At 36.1% G+C, this 20,256-nt stretch overlaps 2 protein-coding genes across 12 annotated transcripts in view; one reads left to right on the forward strand and one right to left on the reverse strand.

Moving 5' to 3' along the window:
* LOC105233578 (FERM domain-containing protein 5) overlaps positions 1–20,256 on the forward strand; it is a 753,696-nt gene that overhangs the window by 480,890 nt on the left and 252,550 nt on the right. The window lies entirely within an intron of this gene.
* LOC109579258 (uncharacterized) overlaps positions 14,854–20,256 on the reverse strand; it is a 464,513-nt gene continuing 459,110 nt past the window's right edge. Inside the window, exon 4 of the mRNA XM_049462373.1 lies at positions 14,854–15,830. Within this exon, the coding sequence (XP_049318330.1) occupies positions 15,475–15,830 (356 nt within the window). The 3' untranslated portion in view covers positions 14,854–15,474. The remainder of the gene's footprint in view (positions 15,831–20,256) is intronic.

Here is a 20,256-nt window from a genome sequence, read left to right on the forward strand (position 1 = left end):
AAATGCTCGAAAAAGTTGCCCAAAATTGGACTTTCCGAATGGACCACCTAAGACGCAGCCGCGGTCAACATTTAAATGAAATTATCTTCAAAAAGTAAATGTCATGAACCAATCTAACGTTTCAAATAAAGAACCGATGAGATTTTGCAAATTTTATGCGTTTTTTTTTTAAAAAAAGTTATCAAGCTCTTAAAAAATCACCCTTTACATGCACGAATTGTTTGTGCTAATGATTTTATGCTTATGATTTTGTTCTTAAGCAATTGAGCGCTCGTTAAAGAGATCAATGCGTTAGATAGGTTAGAACGAATAGAGAGTGCGAAAACGGAATTGAAAAGAAGATGTGCACTTTTCTATGTAAATATGTATGTTTTGCTCTATATGTAGGTATAATAAGTTATATATTATTAGCTAAATATGCTTATATGTATGCTTGTATTTTTTGCAACTCTTGCTTTGTTTTGTTTTTGTGTTATAATATTCATTTAGTTTGTGCCTTTGCTTACTTAATTTATGCAATCCTGCTTACTGCGTTATTAAGCAGAAGAGGTATTGCCGGAGTTTGGAAGCACAAAGTTAAGCATATAAGGCTATCAATTTTATGTACCTATATATTTGGAGTTGTATTTATATTTATTTTAAATCGGTATTTTGATTTTTTCTGGAAAGTTTTGATATATTAACCAAACGGATTTTTTATTACAGGTAACTGTAACTTTAGGCATTCATACAAATATGCATTATATGCGACAATAATAAATGGAAACGATACAACTCACTTTATCTTCTCGCAAGGGTTTTTTGGGGGGATAATATGTGAAAATGTGTGTGTGCGAGTTTTATCGCCAATTCCTGTATTCCACCTCTTCCTTCAGTCTTTCAGCTACCTGGTTTATTGTGCGTGTTGTTGTTGGTAGGTGTGTTTATATGATTTAAGCTCGCGCCCGATTTGTGTTATAGGTTATTGTTTTACGACGACGAGAGATGGTGTTGATTCGAACGTATGTAGCTCGGTGTGTAGCTCGGGAGTATCGATATTGATGTAGCACTCTGGATTACTGATGACTCGGAGTAATCTCAGGATCCGCTTATTGTGTAATCGGCGTAGAGGTGTTATCGCGACGCAGTGTATATATGTACGAAGCTTGGTAACGAATTTTTTGTGCGAAAGTTGATGTGCGGCTTGTGTGGCTCGAATGGTTTAGAACGAATGTGTCCGCAATCCCTTTTCCCCGCCTTTTTGTTATGTGGATTAATTGATGTGCATGTGCGCTGAGTTGTGTTGAGTGGTATCAGCTGTGGTGACTTGCGCTGTAGCATTAGGATGCGCCAGTTTTACCGGGTAGAGGGGGTGGATGCTTAACTCATTTAAACACTAAGGGTATTGCTTTTATTGTGGAATGTATGGATTTATCGTACCACTCGATACACTTGTATACCCTTTCTTATGTTGACCATTGAGAATTTTGTGTTTCAAGCGATCTTAATTGTTTGGATAATGTGCTGTGCAGCCTTTTTAGCTCTGCATTCCCGGTATGGTTGTTTGGTTTCGTAAAATGTACTTCAATATCTTCTGTCTTTAGGAAATCTTTAATATTTATTGAGTTGAACTCGTTATCAGTAATAATTTTTTTTTGGTTTTCTTCTCATTGAAATGTACATTCTATTTTTTTCTATAACTGTGTTACTATTTCTGTCTTCTAATTGTATGGCTGTTGCATGTTTAGAAAACTTATCAATGAATGTGATAAAGCTATGTTTCTTTATAGTGTAAACATCCATATGTAAAATTTCATTTACATCAAATGGTGTTTCAGTGACATTCAATTTAGCTTTAATATGGTTCTTACTGTATTTTGAACTGTTGCAAATATCCCAATTATTTATATATTTTCGTACGAAAATTTTGAAGCTTTTGTAGTAAAGTTTTGATTTGATACCTTCATAATTTTCTGTTATTCTTGCATGTCCTGTTTTATTAATATGATATTTAGCAATTTGTTTAAATAACTCATCTTCATTGCTAACTTCTTTCGCGCTAAAGCTACATTTATAAAACTTCAGTGTTAAATAACTCTACTAACTTGGATTGAACCTGCTTGTATAAATTATCGGGATTCCTATCCTTTTCGACTTTATATGTTGCCTAAACAAATCGGCCATATAATTAGTCTCAATAACATTTGAACTTATGTATATTTTGATTTTACCGTTCGCTACTTTCGTGTCTTGCGTTTTATTATTTGTAATTATAATTTGAGTTGCAAATCTGTTAAGTACTTGGTGTAAAATTTTGATAGGTACTGTTATCTTCTTCAACGTTTTCAGTATTTAATATGTTGCCTGATTGACTATTTATGCTTCTCATAAAATCGGCTACTTTATTTTCCTTACCCTTTTGCTATATTATATTCGCCAAGTTTCAAGAGCCACCTTTGGAGTTTTGGGGTAATATCTTTTCCTTTCGTCTTTGTGTGCAACCAAACAAGTGGTTGATGGTCTGTTAGGAGTTCAAATGGTTTGCCATATAAATATGGTCAAAAGTAGTTGACTGACCAGACGATAGCAAGCAATTCTTTTTCGATTGCAGCATAATGTTTTTCGTGGTCGTTTAAGGTTCTACTAGCGTAAGCGATGGGATGATTTGCTTGAGGAAGGACTGCTCCTATTGCATTATCACTAGCGTCTGTTGTTAGTTTAACATTTTTAGACCAGTCTGGGTATTTCGAAATCGGAGGGTTAATGAGCATTTTTTTCAATTTTTCAAATGCATCTATATATTGAGAATCTTTTATATTAATTGTGGTATTTTCTTTAGGTACTTTCTAAGTCCGTGGGCTACTTTAGCATAATCCTTTATGAATTTCCTATAGTAGCCTGTTATGCCTAAGAATGATTTTATTTGTTTTTGAGTGTGGGGAAGCTTCTGAATGGCTTCAACTTTTGTTGAATTAGGTTTAATTCCTTCTGTGGTCAAAGTGTGACCAAGACATTGAGTTTCTTTGCAAAAAAACTTGCACTTGTCTATTTGGATTTTAAGATTGAACTATCTCAATTTTGCAAAAATTTGTTTTATGCTATTCATATGCTCTGTTATGGAAGTGCTAAAAATGCCTCCTCAACATCGCATATAAGGTTCTGTCGAGCGTATTGTGTGAAAGATTAAAGCCCACCGTCAACAAACTGATTGGACCTTATCAGTGTGGCTTTAGACCTGGTAAATGAACAACCGACCAGATATTCACCATGCGCCTAATCTTGGAAAAGACTCGTGAAAGGAGAATCGACACACACCACCTCTTCGTCGATTTCAAAGCTGCTTTCGACAGCACGAAAAGGAGCTGCCTTTATGCCGCGATGTCTGAATTTGGTATCCTCTCACAACTAATACGGCTGTGTAAATTGACGTTGAGCAGCACCAAAATCTTCGTCAGGATCAAGAAGCACCTCTCCGAGCCGTTCGATACCAAACGTGGTTTCAGACAAGGCGACTCCTTATCGTGAGACTTCTTCAATCTGTTGCTGGAGAAAATTATTTGAGCTGCAGAACTTAATCGAGCAGGTACAATCATATTGATATCATCGGCCACAGCACCCGCGCCGTTAGTTCTGCTTTCTCCAGACTGGACAAGGAGGCAAAGCAAATGGGTCTGGCAGTGAACGAGGGCACGACGAAATATCTCCCGTCATCAAACAAACAGTCGTCGCACTCGCGACTTGTCTCCCACGTCACTGTTGACAGTCATAACTTTGAAGTTGTAGATAATTCGTCTATTAAGGAACCAGCATTAACACCACCAACAATGTCAGCCTGGAAATCCAACGCAGGATTACTCTTGCCGACAGGTGCTACTTCGGACTGAGTAGGCAATTGAAAAGTAAAGTATTCTCTCGACGAACAAAAGCCAAACTCTATAAGTCGCTCATAAGTCCCGTCCTGCTATATGGTGCATAGGCTTGGACGATGACAACAGCCGATGAGTCGACGTTGCGAGTTTTCGAGAGAAAGGTTTGTGGTCCTTTGCGCGTTGGCCACGGCGAATATCGCATTCGATGGAACGATGAGCTGTACGAGATATACGACGACATTGACATAGTTCAGCGAATTAAAAGGCAGCAGCTACGCTGGCTAGGTCATGTTGTCCGGATGGATGAAAACACTCCAGCTCTGAAAGTATTCGACGCAGTACCCGCCGCGGGAAGCAGAGGAAGAGGAAGACCTTCACTCCGTTGGAAGTATATCCAATTGGCGCCACGTAGCGAAGAGAAGAAACGACTGGCGCGCTGTTGTTGACTCGGCTATAATCGCGTAAGCGGTGTCTACGCCAGTAAAGAAGAAGAAGAAGAAGAAAAATGAGTATATCATTGAGATATACAAAGCATATTTTGTTAATATATTCCGCCATTTTTGTTTCCCTGAATTATCAGATTTTTTGGGTACTATATAAATTGGAGAATTGTAAGGGGAAAGGCTTTCTTCAATAACGTTTTGCTCTAACATTTCATTCACCTGCCCTTTAATTTCTTCTTCGAGTATCTTTGGGTACCTGTATATTTTAGAATATATAGGTTTATTCGTTTTTGTTATTATCTGGTGTTTTATATTATGTGTGTGGGTTAACTTTCCTTCTTCTCTATAAAACATATTAGAAAATTTTCGCAAAATCAAATCTATATATGTTTTTTCCTCCCCATTCATATCATCTCTATAGAGTTTTGAAATTTTAATTTAAGGTTGACGGTTCCAGTGTAGAGCTTTTCGTATTTATGAATTTTATTTTATTGTTATTAATTTCAAAAAAGTCTTCTTATGATTAATTTTTGCATTTAATGCTTTTAGTATATTTTGACCAATTAGTCTGTTGAAGTTTTTGTTTCTGAATGAGGTTACCTTCCAAGCCATTTTATTCGGGTCATTGAATTCTTGAGGTACTTCTGTTCTAGACAATAATATGCTTCTCTAAGATTCCCTATGCTTCTACTATGTATTATGCTGGCTAGATGCACTGGCATCCTGCTCAAAAATGTTTTTAATATCATTGCCTCTTTATTGCCGGAGAAAACTCTTTTGGTTTTCCCGGGTCTTGATAGTACTTATTGTTTAACTTATCTAATATATTTTTAAAATAATAAAATGATTGGCTTACATTATAAATTTTACCTTCAGCGCTTTGTGGCGCAGCGCAGTTGGTGATATGATTCGTGAACTCCAAAATTCTTCAGCAGTTCTTGTTTTACTTCTGTCCAGATTGGATTGTCGAGGGCTCTAAGTGTGTTAGCTGCTTTTCCTTGAATTTTTTTTGGACGTGCCGCTTATAGAAATACTCCTCCATATTGGTACCAGCAAACAAGTCGATGAAAAGTTCGACTTCATTAATGAATGCTCTGACGTCGTATGTGTTATCTCCTTGGAACTCCTGGATTTTCGCTGCTTCTTTTAGTGCTTCCGGTAGTGGTAATTGAAAAGTTGAATTGTTAGGTGGCAAGTGACGTGTTGCAGCAGATGGAGTTTGATTTGCTGCAGCTGATATTGATGCTTCTATTGACACTGCCGATGAGTGTGCTTGCTCTCTTTTTTGTGTTTCCATTTTAGTGTTTTTTTGTTGTTTTATAGTATAGCGATGTTTTGTAGCGAATACGTTAGAATTCCTCTATACACTTTTACTGCTTGGTGGAATTTTTACAGTATAGTATATATTTTCACTTCTCAATTTTTAGCGTAAGTTTTTTTTTCTTGAGAAAAATAACTCTTCGACTGCGCCAGTTAAGTGTGTAGATTAAATAAAAACACAAAGTTATATTTAATTTCACTCTTCTTTATTTGTTCTTCTGAACTAAACTGAAAATGTCAATGTCATTGCTATTTATAATAATAAAAATTTTTCAGCTGTTATACTATAACATATTGTGTATTTGTTTGTGTACAAATGCTGCATATGCAGTATTTACTGGTCAATGCTCGAAAAGTAATATAAACAATAATAAAGTGAACGACCCTTATGCAAGCAAATTGCTTAAGTGTCGTTCTGTACATAAATTGTGTAAGTGTAGCTACAAAGTAATAAGCGACAATAATAAAAACGGCTGTTTATGCTTAATCGGCATATTTCGTTTTTGATTATTTATATGTATTTTGATGCATTGGTTTTTTAATTGTGTGTGGTTTTGGTGTTTTTGGAGCTGAAGCGTTGGTGTACGCTTCGATGACGATGTCTTGCGGCGCTCCAGTGCTACGACGACCACGGTCGACTATTTCAGCCGGCGCTCGTGTAGACTTCGCTCGCGATGTCTTGCGGCATGCATGAACACTCCTGTGCCACGACGACTACTTCGGCCGGCATTCGTGTGAGCCTCGTTGGCGATGTCCTGTCGAATCACTCAATATAGCCACGCATGGAAAACCGCATTAGTGACCGCACCGTTTAGGGTTGAGTTGGTCAGAGGATCAACTAACTACCAAGCTCACCCTTAACAGACGACATTCACAAGTCAGGGTAACAAGACTAGCCAGAAGATCAACGCATTGCGTAGTCTGGTGCCGGACGTGTGTTGACTGACTGATCATCGGCCATCTAACTCTTCATCAAGCCTGTGCTAGTACATTCGAAACATGTTGTGCTGAAATGGCGTATGTTGCTGGGATGGCGGTTTTATCGCTGTGTATTCATGTTTGTTATTTCGTCTGCATTGTTGTTTTCTCCGTCTTTTTCTGTTTCTCGAAGATGGGTGGTTTACGCATTGCATTGTTTGCGTGGGTTGCGTGGACTAAATTGTGTATAGATATTTAGTTCTCACAAATGATATCAGTTAGATAGGGGCTATGTTAAGTTTACACTCAAATTTATCTATTTTATGCACAAACATACACTGTTATATTAAATATATGCGGTACAAAGTCACCCGATAGTTAGAAAATCTTTATATCAGGTATATTTATGCTCAGTAAAGTATTGGCCCGATTCATCCCATTTTTGGCACGCAGACTTGCCATTGTCAGAGAATATTTGCCCCTGAATTTCAATTATATATCTCACACAGTGACCGATATTTCCGATAAAAAGCCAACTATATTTACTGAGGTCCAAATATTTGGTACTTAGGGCTTGAAAAGTGTTTGTTGGTGTCTAACCACACTCGACATTACCTACAATCCACATCACACCAACTACGATACCACTGCATTTTACACCACAACAAAAAGGCAACAAAAGGGGCGGTGAAAGAACTTCGCTTCTTTTTGCGATCCGCTGTCGAAAAGCCGTGTTCTGCTCATCTCGAGTTCTAACTTGCGAACTTCTACCTTTTAAACAAAATAAAAGAATTTTCGTTCAGAATTTTGTATTCAAGTTCTTGGGGAAATAATAAAATAAAAATTTTGTATAAATTCTTGGGGAATTATGTGTCATTTATTTTATATTCCGTCCTGAACGGTGAGTGCGTGGAATTTTCTAGAATATCAACATGGTCCTTCTAGCCTACAGAAAGGCAATAAAAAAACAAATTTAAAGTTTTAAAATATACGAGTGCAGTGACATTAAAACACATAAAAAGCGAAATAAATAAAAAGAATAAAACAAAATTTAGTTTGAAGTGAAAAGTTAAGTGCATTGCAGTGACAAATAAAAGATAAAAAGAAATATACCCATATACATATACAGAAACGAAACTCAGTTTTAAAACAACAACAACATATATATAATATACATTTATACAAATATATGTATATAATTACATGAACTTATGTAATAACATAAAAAAATAAAGCTGTTTAAACAAATTACATAAAAAATGATAAAGCAAAATCAAACGGGCGCGCCGCGTTATAAGGATCTAACCCTAAACATCATAATAATAACACACAAAAGGAAAACCGGGGCGCACAGGCGTAGGACAATAAGACAGGAAACCCGGAGCATATAGGCATAGCGTTACAGACCAAATTCTTCCTTTCCCCCAAAATCCCCTTGAGGTGAGATAAAGTAAGTGTTTCGTTTTTCATTTCTATTTATTATATAAAATGTATGTACATATGCATGATAACAAACGAATTTATATTTGAGATAATCCGCTTGAACGGTACAAAAGGGCAAAAGTTTAATTATATATATCATCTTTATACATAAAACAAAATAACTTTTATTTGCCTATTTGCTTATCCCTGTGTTACAAACACACATAACAAGCTAATAAACAACAGTTTAAATTCAAGTATCCACTTGCAAGATTTTCCAGAATACTTCTTCTGTTTCTCAAAACAGTAAGCAGTATACTTTAAATAAACAAGTAAAAGGCACAATAAAAGGACGAGAAGAGAAATAAAAGAAAATCCGTATTACATTAAACGAAGTTAAAAATTTAATAACATATTTGCATTTAGAGGTTAACACTTGCACAAGGTGAACTCTCTTTTTGATTCGTATCGCCCCTACAACAATAAAAGAACGCAAAAACAATACGAGCATTATTGCTTGGTTTACTGAAATATGTATGTATATAAAATAGGGGGAAATAAAATTAAAAAGCATTAATCGAATTTTTATATCTCGTAAATGACAAGAGCTGTAGAAAAAATGTACATGGCAAATTTGTAGGAAATTTCATTTGCTATACAAAAAGACCCGAGGTCAAAAGCGCTATCTGTAATTTTCATAGATTTTTTAAGGGGGTATTCTACTCTAGAATTTTGAAAAATTCGATTATTTTTTTCATATATTTAAAGACCCTTAAGAACATATCCTCCAAAGGATTTTTAAAATTTAAAAATTTTTTAAGAGCTACAGTTACTTTAGTGACGCAGTACCTAGCCCGGTAGGTAGGTAGACTCATTTTTTTAAACGTTTTTTTCTCGAAACTACTTTTTTCCACACGGTACCGCCATTATCTCAAGTTCTATACAACCGATTTACTTGAAATTTTGTGTAAACCTTTTTTATATAATACTTTATCCTTTATCTTTATGTAATCCTTAATCCTTTGTTTTTAATTTAAAAAAAAAATCAGGAATTTAAAAAAAGGCGTAAAAAATGATTTTTATTTTCAGACAGTCGCCATTTTTCAAAAAAATGTTTAATAGCATCCTTACTGATTAAGAATTTCTTTTGATTTTTTTTTCAGACCACCAGGAGAGTCAGGATCAATGTCACCAGGATGCGCCATTTTTTTTACACATGTCTCTCCCCCGCCCCCTCCTCTAATTATTTTAATTTTTAATATTTTTTGTAAATTTTTTTTATATCAATAAAAATATCATAAAAAATGCATAGTAAAAATATTTATGGTTTTCTTTTTAATAAAACTTAGTACGCAGCTCTCAAGAAACGTAAAAACTTCATATAAAAAAAACGCTTAAGAAACGGTCCAGAAACGTTCCTGCGATAAAGTTACTTGTGCTAGTACGCTGCTCTCAAGAAGTCTAGTACAAATTTTTAATACTTTTTTTCAATAAAATGTGAATATGGCAAACCTGGTTTTGTGAAGAAACATCAAATCAGCAATTGTTTCTTGAGGGAAATTCGAAGTAATCGTCAAATTCATCCTAAATTAGTTGAAATCATTATTATAAAGTATATTCCATTTTGAAATGTTGTATAAAACCAACCAATCATCAACAACATTCCTTAAATCTCAATGAAAATATTTGTGTTACCATACACATACATACATACATACATACGCACAAAGTTTGTTTACTTTGTTTATTCTCTCTTGCTCTTCTAATGTGGATCATTCACAATGCGTAACCAGCTGTCAAAATTACTTGAGAAATAATGTATTTTTTTTCTTCAGCAATTACTTGAGAGCTGCGTACCAACCTTAAAATTCAAAAATCTGCCCAAAATTTGATTTCTAGAGTAGATTACCCCCTTAATACATGTCATCTATAAAAATTCTATAAAGCCTTAATTAAAAAGCCGAATATCTCGAGAAGTATTAATGATAGCGGTTTTGATCTCGGATCTTTTTTATAGCAAATGAAATTTCTTAAAATTTGCTATGTACATTTTTTCTATAGCGAGAACAAGGCTACAAAGCAAAAAAGAGGAGAAAAAGATTTTTCTTACGCTAAATTTATTTCTGAGAGTGTCAGCTTAATAAGATACAGAAATACTGAATATGATATACTCGATTTCCATCTTCACCAAGTCAAGATAACTCTGAATCGGTGCTAAAAATCAAAAAATTTACGATTTCTGGACACGTCTCCAATCTGCATATGACGGAATAGTAGAAACTGACGACTCAGATCTACCAGAAAATTTAAAATATGAAAATTGCCTTGACCAATATGAAGAGACCAAAGCCATGATCGCTGATGAATTAAAATTAACAAAGTCAAATGCACCTACTCCACAACTGAAAGTAGAGCTGCCACATACTCAAGCCCAAGAAGCAAGTTCAGGCATTCACCTCAAAGTGCCAGCATGCAACACAGAAATAATTCATGGAGTTTATGAACAATGGCCGTCCTTCCGGGACATGTTTACGGCCGTGTACATAAACCATCCTAAATTATCACAAGCGCAAAAATTGCATCACCTCCGATACAAAACAAAAGGTCAAGCAGGAAGCATAGTAAAACTGTTCGCTCTTAATGACAATAATTTCAATTTGGCTTGGGCTTTAAAAGAACGATACGAGAATGAAAGAATATTGGTCGACAAACAAGTGACCATATTAATGAATTTACCAAAAGTCTACAAGTAACGAATTCATAAAACTTCAATCCACTGTTTTAAATTGTTTGTCGGTTTTATCGACACAGAATATTTCCACAGACAATTGGGATCCTATACTGGTAAACATATGCCCCGCGCCATTACTAGAAAAATTGTTGCTTTTGTGGGAGCAATCGTCCTCATCACGAAGAAAGTGTTCAACGTGGCAACGAATGAACGATTTCTTAACTACCCAATACGAAATTGCGGAAAGAGTAGATAAAAAAAAATGGTCAGAACTAAAAACGTTCAACACGACCTAAATCGAAGCTTCATTAGACCCCAAGCTAAATACAACAGCTTAAATCGTCGCTTGTCCCATGCACACAATCCCAACACATCCCAAAAAAGCGATTTCTCAAAAAGAGCCACGGGTTTAGTTGCAACCGCAACTCCCGAAACGCAATTTTCCAAGAGACATCATGCTGCTCTAAGGCATTAAAAACTCATACACTGCGCAGCGAGATTCGTTTCCGTAGAACATCAAGGAGAACTTTTTAAGTTCAGCAGTTTCTAAGTATGGAAAGAAAACTACTTAAAAAAGGTGAACTCAAATCAGAATTTGATGGTGTGTTAGAAGAATGCCTCCAACTAAATCACATGGAGAAAGTAAGCCCAAGAAAAAAAAATGTCGACGGCAAATACTACTCCTTTTATTTGCCACACCATGCAGTAGTAAAGCCAGACAAGAAAACAACAAAAGTTAGAGTAGTCTTCAATGCCTCAAGATCCACCAGCTCGGGGAATTCCCCAAATGATATTCTATTCACGTGACCCACACTTCAACCAGATCTGAAGCTCCTCATATTAAATTGGCGTATATACAAATACGTTGTACTATTTTTCGATAGATTTTTTCGACATTCCCATTGAAAACGTATTTGTATATATAAATGATGATCAAGATTTTCAGCGAATTATTTTCCTGAAATCTCCCAATAGTTCACTACGCGACTTTAAATTAAAAGCAGTTATCTTTGTCCTAAACTGTGCTTCATACCTAGCCATTCGTACAATCCACGAACTGGCAGAAGATACAAAGTCAGAATTTCCTCTGACAACACAAGTGTTAAAAACACAAACATATGTAGATGATATCTGTCTGGAAGCCACAGTCTTCCACAAACATACGAGTTGTTATCACAGGTAATAAATGCCCTCAGCACCACAGGGTTTCCCTTAAAAAAGATCACAGCCAATCACCCAAATATTCTTAAAAGATTCCAAAGGAGAATTTGTTGGATGTTAATTTCCCTATATTCGAAAAGGAAATTACAACAAGAACACTAGGCATCCAATGAAATGTGATATCGGACTATCCGCCATAACAAAGAGACAGATTTTATCCTCAGTGGCAAAACTTTGGTCCGCTTCCCAAATAGTTCTAGCCTGGTTAGAAAAGCCACCACCACGCTCTGGTGGAATGGCCCTTTTAAATGTAGTCATTTAAAATAAAACCAATTTAATTTAAATACATACCATTGTCCTTACAAAAGAATTCAATAATCATTAAATCATTTAACGCTGCTACTTCCAATAACTTCAAAAGATTTTGTTTATTACCGATTCTCGGCATTTTCGCTTTTTTATTACCTACAAATGAAAAAATGAATATACCAATATTGCCACAGTTGCAAAAAAGCGCTCATTTAAATTGTGTTGCCAAATTGCAAATTTACTATTTACGTTAAATGAGTACCACTACTGTTTTCTTTTCCCACAAAAATTATGCATTTATGCTACTCTATGCTCGGGGTGTTCCGTCGACCGGAACAAATGATTGCCAGAAGGGGAAAGGTCCGGGCTATAAGGCGGGTGCGGCAAAATTTAACACCCACAGTTTTCGAAATAGTTTTCAACCGGTTTTGCAACATTAGGCCGAGCGTTGTCATGATGGTACATAATTACCTCGTAGTTAATCGCAAGTAGTTGATCTGTCCTATTAATAGCTCATAATACAGCCCGCCCTTCCGATCCCACCAAATATAGAACATTACCTTGGCGTTAGGCTTTGCTGTATATTTGGCAGATTGGTAAAGTAAAATTTAAGTTTTTTATTTTATTTTAAACTTCTTGTAGCGTTCAACCATCATTTCTGGCATACAAATTCGTATTTTAACATTTCATGACTATAAACTATTATCTGCTAATTATTATGTAGTAGTAATTATGAAATAATGAATTCAAATAATGTTATGTATATATGTACATATAAAAATGAATCGCAAAATGTGTTGGTAAGCGCATAACTCAACAACGCTTAGACCAATTTTGCCAATTCTTTTTTTAAAATGTTCTTTGGGGTTCAAGGAAGGTTTTTACGGCAAGAAAAATTCGAATAATTGACGGAAAACCCTTACAACCAGCCCTTTTCTTTTTCCCATACAAACGAATGACAGAGAATGTTCTGTGGGGATGGGGAAGGTATAAAAATAAAAAAACCTGTATGCTTTTCGTGAGGAAAAGTGGGAAAATTGGACAATTCCAAAAAGTAAATTTTTTTGTTTTGTTTTTCAATTATTTGCATCGTTCAAATTTGTCGTTTGTTTCAAAAATTTTTGAAAACTATTCAGTGAAAATGTTATGTGTGTTGCACACAAAGTGATCAATTACAGATTGAAATTTGCTACGGTCGGCGTTCTTTCTGGCTTCAACTTGCGATGCCATACGTGCGGTATTATGGATCGCGGTCAATTAGCAAGCGATCGTCATGATGCCACACCACGACTTTTCAAACAACAGCTATGATGTTTGATGGACTTTATCTTGAAGCAACGTATATGTGGTGCTGTTAGATGCTAGATGTACTGTTTTGAGTGGCAAAAGAGAAGTTTGCCGCACGCATACATTCTTCTTTGGATGGTGGATGGTGGTTACACCAGATCAAATTGATGAAACCATTTCTGCGGAAATTCATGATCCAGAGAAAGATCCAGTATTATACGAAGTGGTGGAAATCAATATGGTTCATGGACCTTGCATCCACTACAATCCCTTTTCGGTTTGTATATCTGACAATAAATGCACGAAACACTATCCATGTGCTTTTCTCTCAGTAACACAAACTGAAAATATCCACTCTATCGGCATCGCTCACCGAATAGCAATGACAGAACATTCAGCATTCAATTTAGAAGAGTGAATATCGAAGCTGACAACACATAGATCGTACTATATTCCCCATTGTTGTTTAATTCACATTCAAAACTCATATCAATGTTGAATATTGTAGTTTGGTGAAATCTATATAATGCGGTTTGTAAGTACGTCACCAAAGGAAGCAATACGATACGGTCGATACGTGAACCACAATAACGCGCTTTGTAGAATATATACTTTTGCAAATCATGAACGTTTTCCGCCCGTTGTGCGTCTTGCAGTTAATTTGGAGAATGGCCAAAGACTGTATTTCAACCCAGAGAACACAGTGCAGCCAGTAGAAACACCGCCATCATGAAAATTAACATTCACGATTTTTTCTCAACTTTCGTCAGTGATCCGTTTGCGGGAACATTGCTCTATTCGGAAATACCTTGATATTATACCTGGAATGCATCGTCGAAGAAATAGTTGCGCAGAAAGCAAGGCCAACCAGTAGATGGGCATCCAGGTGTGTTATCAACTAATGCATTAGGACGGATTTATACAATCTACCCGAAAAACGACGATTGTTTCTACCTTCGGTTGCCATTGATTAATGTACGCGGTTCAACTTCATTTGAGTCATTGCGTACTGTGGTACGGTGTCTGCGAGTTTTGGAAAAGTAAGCCAGCAATTACAATTGCTGGAAAATGTCAATCACTGAAATGCAAATGAAGTTCGCACACTTTTCGCGATAATCATTTCGACGTATGTATCAGCCTTCAAATCTGCACCTATTATGGGATACAAACAAAAATAACATTGCCGAAGACATTTTACATCGTCTTCGCTAAAACTTGGAAATGGGTCAATTCCGGTTGATACTTCCGGTGGTTTGATATCAATTCCATTCGCTGCTTATCAATTCATGAAAGATGAACTCATCACGAATGTTCGGTCATTGCCAAAATATCGTAACTACGATTCCTTAAGTGCACGCCCAATGTTAACTGCCAAAAATACCGATGTTGTTGACTTAAACTGGAAGATTAAAAGTCAAATTCGGGAGACTTGCGCTCATACAAATAGATCGATCGTTTTGACAATGAAGACGACGCTGTGAATTATCCAGTGGAATTTCTAAATTTTTTGGAGAGGCTTGGTAATATGCCACCGCATCATTTGCGTCTCAAAGTTGGATCTGTCGTTATTATGTTCCGCAATCTGCGCTATCGAATACAAGGGGGAAGTATGCTTGATTCTAATAATTCCTTTGAGTTCTAACGATTTGCCATTTCAGTTCGAACGTATTACGTTTCCAGTGAAAATTGCATTTGAGATGACAATCAACAGGAAACAAGGATAGTCGCGTAGTGTGTAGCATAAATTTGGAAATGGTCTGTTTCTCACACGGTCAGATATACGTGGCGTACTCACGAGTTGGAAAACCATCTTTTCTGTATACCTGAACAAAAACCAAAAAATTTTGTTTATCAAGCTGCGTTACATTGAAAAAAAAATGCAATGTTAAATTTAACTTTCTTTTTATTTCAAAGCACATAATTTCACGCAGGACAACGGCTGCGGGGTCAGCTAGTAAAGATTATAAAACTGTTTGTAATTTATCATAAATAATTTAATTGTCAATGTGGGTAATTTGTTAAAGGAAATAGTATACTAAATATAAAGGAAATTTTCTGTATTTTGGTCATACATACTTTCGTATTTGTTAAGAAAACAGTCTCCTTCGAATAATGAGTTATTACATTGATAGTTTCGGTATTTATTATCGCATTGTAATCCAGAGTAAAATTCCAGTGGTTTTTTATAGACTCTTGATTTTTGAAAAGAATTGTTTGTACAACCATTTTCCGGGGTTTCACAACTATTATCATACAAAATACTTTGTTCAGGAATAACTTTTGAAGATATTTCATTTTTCGCAAACAAAACTTTTTCATTGTTAACATCATATATGGGTTCTTGATTTTTCTGTATATTATCATTCTCCCTCCATAAATTACTCGGGAATCCTATGAAAAGATAAACATCATGAGTTCAACAGCTTACTTTGTTTTTGTTTTGGTATAACTAAAAAAAACTGTATTAATAATATTAAAGGCACATAGCCTCATTACTACATTTTGTTTTTGGAAAACTTATATAAAGATCAACTAAATAACTCAAATGAGATATACATACGTGATACTCGTACAAACTCAAACAAAGGGGACAATAGAGAGAATTTCATTAAAAACCCTCACAGATTGGTCAATATAAAAGGCATAAAGTCAAGCGGTTATTTCCTATTCTGTATAGTACTGCTTTACTTCATTTATTTGAAGCATGAAGATACACTGTTACTAGAACGAAATTTTAGTCGATTTTATTAGTATTTCATACATATTGACCGATAGATTCGGTATAAGCCAAAAGGAATTTCCAAAATTTTAATTTTAGGTATAGGAAGATATAGGATATATTTTTACCCACTTTGACAAAGAGGCATGCGTTCAATACAAAAGTATTCACTCCGAATTTCAATACTAAGCCTCACAGACTGACCGATATTTATGGGGACTATAAGTTTGATGTCTCGGTCCTTTAAAAGATATTGTCCAATGTTCAAAAATTATTGACGGAGAATGACATTACTTCAGGGCACTCAGCATACAAAGTTTTATCCCGAAATCCGTGAAATAAAGTACCCTTACCAGTCCTTGCACAAAATATAATTGTGATATTTTCATTGCTGAAGGCTTACCCAAAAAGTGCTTATACCAAATGATTGTATCCTCACGAATTACATGTCGAGAGAGTATAAAAATTATTTATGATCCTTTGATATTTTTTCGCCGATAATTTTAGATTTCCTCTTTATGAATATGAAACTAACGACGCAATCAGTAATATGTCAACACTCTTTTCTTTGCAAGAGATCATCGGAGAAATTTTTCTGATGAGTTTGCGACAAAATACTCACCATAACACCACCACGGATAGATGAAATATAAAAAAAGATTGCTTTCTTCTTAAGACATGTTAAGGTCTTAAAAAATATAGGTGATGGTCCATAAGATATATGACCAACTGCTGCCAACGCAATTCTGTGACAATAGCTTCTGCGGCCATGCAAAACGCACCTAGCCGAGGGGCCACCAACGCACTTCCACGATCCCACGGATCTCAACCGGGTAGTATTATGTCCAGTCTGATTTATCATGGCGCTCAGATCTTCCTATTGAGCAGAATTCAACGTCCTTATCGAGGTAGTGGTGGCAGCCTAGCCTTTGGTTTGAACCACAGTGCAGTATCGCCTTATCGACGGCGAGATCGACTGGAAGGTTACTACCCTAGAATCTTAGGGTATTGCTATTCGGTCAGGCGACGTGAAGCCTCATAAATATTTAATATATCCATCTCACTTTACATGATGCTTAACAGGATACCACCCGGACAGTCACCTCCCGCCAGGTCGACCTGTGAGATCCCCGCATAATGATGTCGATTTGGAGATTCAGCTTACATGGACGAAAAGGGTGGAGCAACTGAAGTCATACAATCTCTCCGCCAGAGTGGGCAAGCTTTGGAATACTGTCTCTGCTTAACCAAAGGAGGCACGAATATAATCGTGTTGAAATCAAATTCGACGGTTATGCTTCCTCGAGCCCGAACAAGTCCGCGAACTATCTTAGCTGGCAATTTATACCGCACTCTTGTGTCAACAATGTTAGAGGATGCGTTACCAGACGGTTGTGCAAAGTTGCCATAACACTCTGCCCGAATTGACTCCACCCACGAGAAAGCTCAGAGCGTCATTAGTAAATCATACGGATCGAATTACAACCGTCCATAGCTATTCTAAAACACGTGTGTCTGGCAGTAAGCCATCTCACGAAATTTCTCAATTTTTCACTGACCACCCTTCACACATCCGATAATTGGAAAATCGGGAGGGTGGTAAGAAGCGTGCCACCTTAGGGGAGTCTTATTGTCTGATAACCGTCCTTTCCTCAATAGGAAAAATTCTAGAGCTTTGGCTTCCGACCTTCACATACCATCTGAGCCTAAGTGTACAGCATTACCACAGCACTTAGCGCCATAAACCCAGATAGCTCGTGGTATTAACCAGACACCGTCCTGTGAGAGGACTGTTCTCGTAGCGAAAGGCATATCGAAAATTTTTGTGACAGCCAAACACATAACACTACTTGAGCACATCTAAACTGGACGAGCCGCCACACTGCCGCCGGGTAAAAACCCTAAAATATTAAGTGCTTCATGGGACAGTCGGTACTGCGCATCCCCTAATCTCTCTTAAACAGTGTTTAAATAAACGCTTCAACATTAACATCACTAAAAACATGTAAAACAATAAAAATAAAAGGAAACACTAAATGTGTACAATAATATTTCTCTTTCTGGCAATGTATTCATCTAGTCCCAAAAGAAGTACGGCAGCCTGTCGGCCAGGAATGATTCAAGCGAATTTTTATACCCTGTTCTGATGTGAACGGTTTTGCAAGAAGGGTAAGTAAGCAGAAACTGTATAGCGGGAAAAGTGTGTATGTGTGTAAATTTAATTCAAAAACATATAAGGAAGTTGAAAATGAAGCATACAAATTGAAATATGCACAGAAACTATTCTTATGTATAATAATAGGGTGCGTGCAAATTTGCAATATCCCCGCCTGCGAGAATCAATCTGATTCACCATCATCAATATCCAGAACAAAAGGTTTTGAGGCTGCGCGCTGTTTCACTCCTCTGGAAGTTCGTATTTCTGCTCGTCCCAAGTCGCCATCAGGCTCAGGATTCACTCGCTCTAGCTTACCTTGACACCAAGTTCCTTTTTTCAACGGCTTCGTCCGTTAGCCCTATTTTTCTCGGCTAGTCAATATGGAAAATACCATCAACAATGAACGTATTTCTTGCGGTTTCTGTGCAACACTTGCAAAGACCTTTAAGTCACAGCTGATCGGTGAAGAAAAACATAGTTTGTAAACGACTGTAATCGGAAAACTCGCCGAAAAAAGTTTTTGGGAAAAATTAACGGACGTTTGAGTTGATGAAGCTGCTGAAGATATTATCGAAAGTGATGGTGATGCAGGGGATGCAGTTTTATTTGAATTGGCTGACAATATGTATATCTGATGTTAAGGAATGTCATCGAGGAGTTTACAGCACAGTACCTAGAACAGAAATTTGCTCAATAATATTCTGACAGCACTGAACGAAGATCGATTCCGCCAAATGCTAAGAGTATATAGAGACCAAGATGCTGGTTGATTTCATGTAAGCAATTTTCTGTCGAATTACAATGAGCAATCACACTGTTTCTATTGGGTTCGTCGGGAGAAAGCGCAAATAGTTTGTGAATATACACGAGTAAATCGACATGTTGTGATTGGTCATCCTGGGAGCTGACATGATGCGACTGACATTTCCTCACAGCAATGGAAGCGTCTGTCTAACGAAAACACCATAAATTATGCTGCTATTGGTTTCTTGTCTGCTGTATTCTTCACAACATTTTAATTAATTATGGTTCCACTTCGTTCGATGAAGGTTCAGATCCGTCAACCACTACGGAAGATTCTATTGAACCTGATGACCATATACCCAACAATGTTGGAGAAATTAGAAGAGAAGCCGTATACGTATTAATGTTTTCTTTAATTTATTTTAAATTATATAAAAATATTCTATATAAAATAAATGGTTATTTTACTTTCAGTATTTAATTCAAGACAAACATAAAAAGATAACGCTTTGAGTAATCGAAGTTAGCAAGCAGAAATTTAAAGAGATAAAACATCAATAATCGCATTGAATTAGTATTCCTCTCAACAGCAATTGGACTTAAAAATTTTAAAATACAAAGATAAATTAAGTACTGTTGAGAGAAATAACTTATATTCATCCCAATTTCGAACTTTAGAAAAGGTTCCTCCTTTTCAATTCGAAGTTCTTTAAATCTTTCTTCTTTTTCCAATTCTAACATTTTTAAATCCAATTCACGAATCTTGAATTATATGTATTTCAGCCTTACCTCTTTCAATTTCTGCAATCTTCTTTCACTCAAGGCATGATCTTTTTCATATTTCTCATTTTCCCATTCCATTTTCGTTTTAAAGATTTCCCAGACGACTTTAGGACATTCTTCTTCATTTTTTCGGCAAAATCTTTTGATTTTTCTGGAATAATTGGCAACTCTTACATTGGCTGGTGGCAGATTTCCATTGTTGGTAATGTCAATTGGAGACACAATTTCTTTGCCGACATCAGAAAAGGTGATTTCAAATATTTGGCTGGTCGCGCTTTCATTCATAATGGATGTGCTACCACTATCAACCACTTCAAACGGTAATCCATTTGTGGGTTGTGCTTCAAAAATATATTTTAGGTGATTAAAGTGTGGGCATATCTGCAACACTTTTTTTGAAATATAATCATTAG

This window comes from Bactrocera dorsalis, chromosome 1, assembly GCF_023373825.1.
Source record: "Bactrocera dorsalis isolate Fly_Bdor chromosome 1, ASM2337382v1, whole genome shotgun sequence".
In the NCBI taxonomy this organism is placed as follows: Eukaryota; Metazoa; Arthropoda; class Insecta; order Diptera; family Tephritidae; genus Bactrocera; species Bactrocera dorsalis.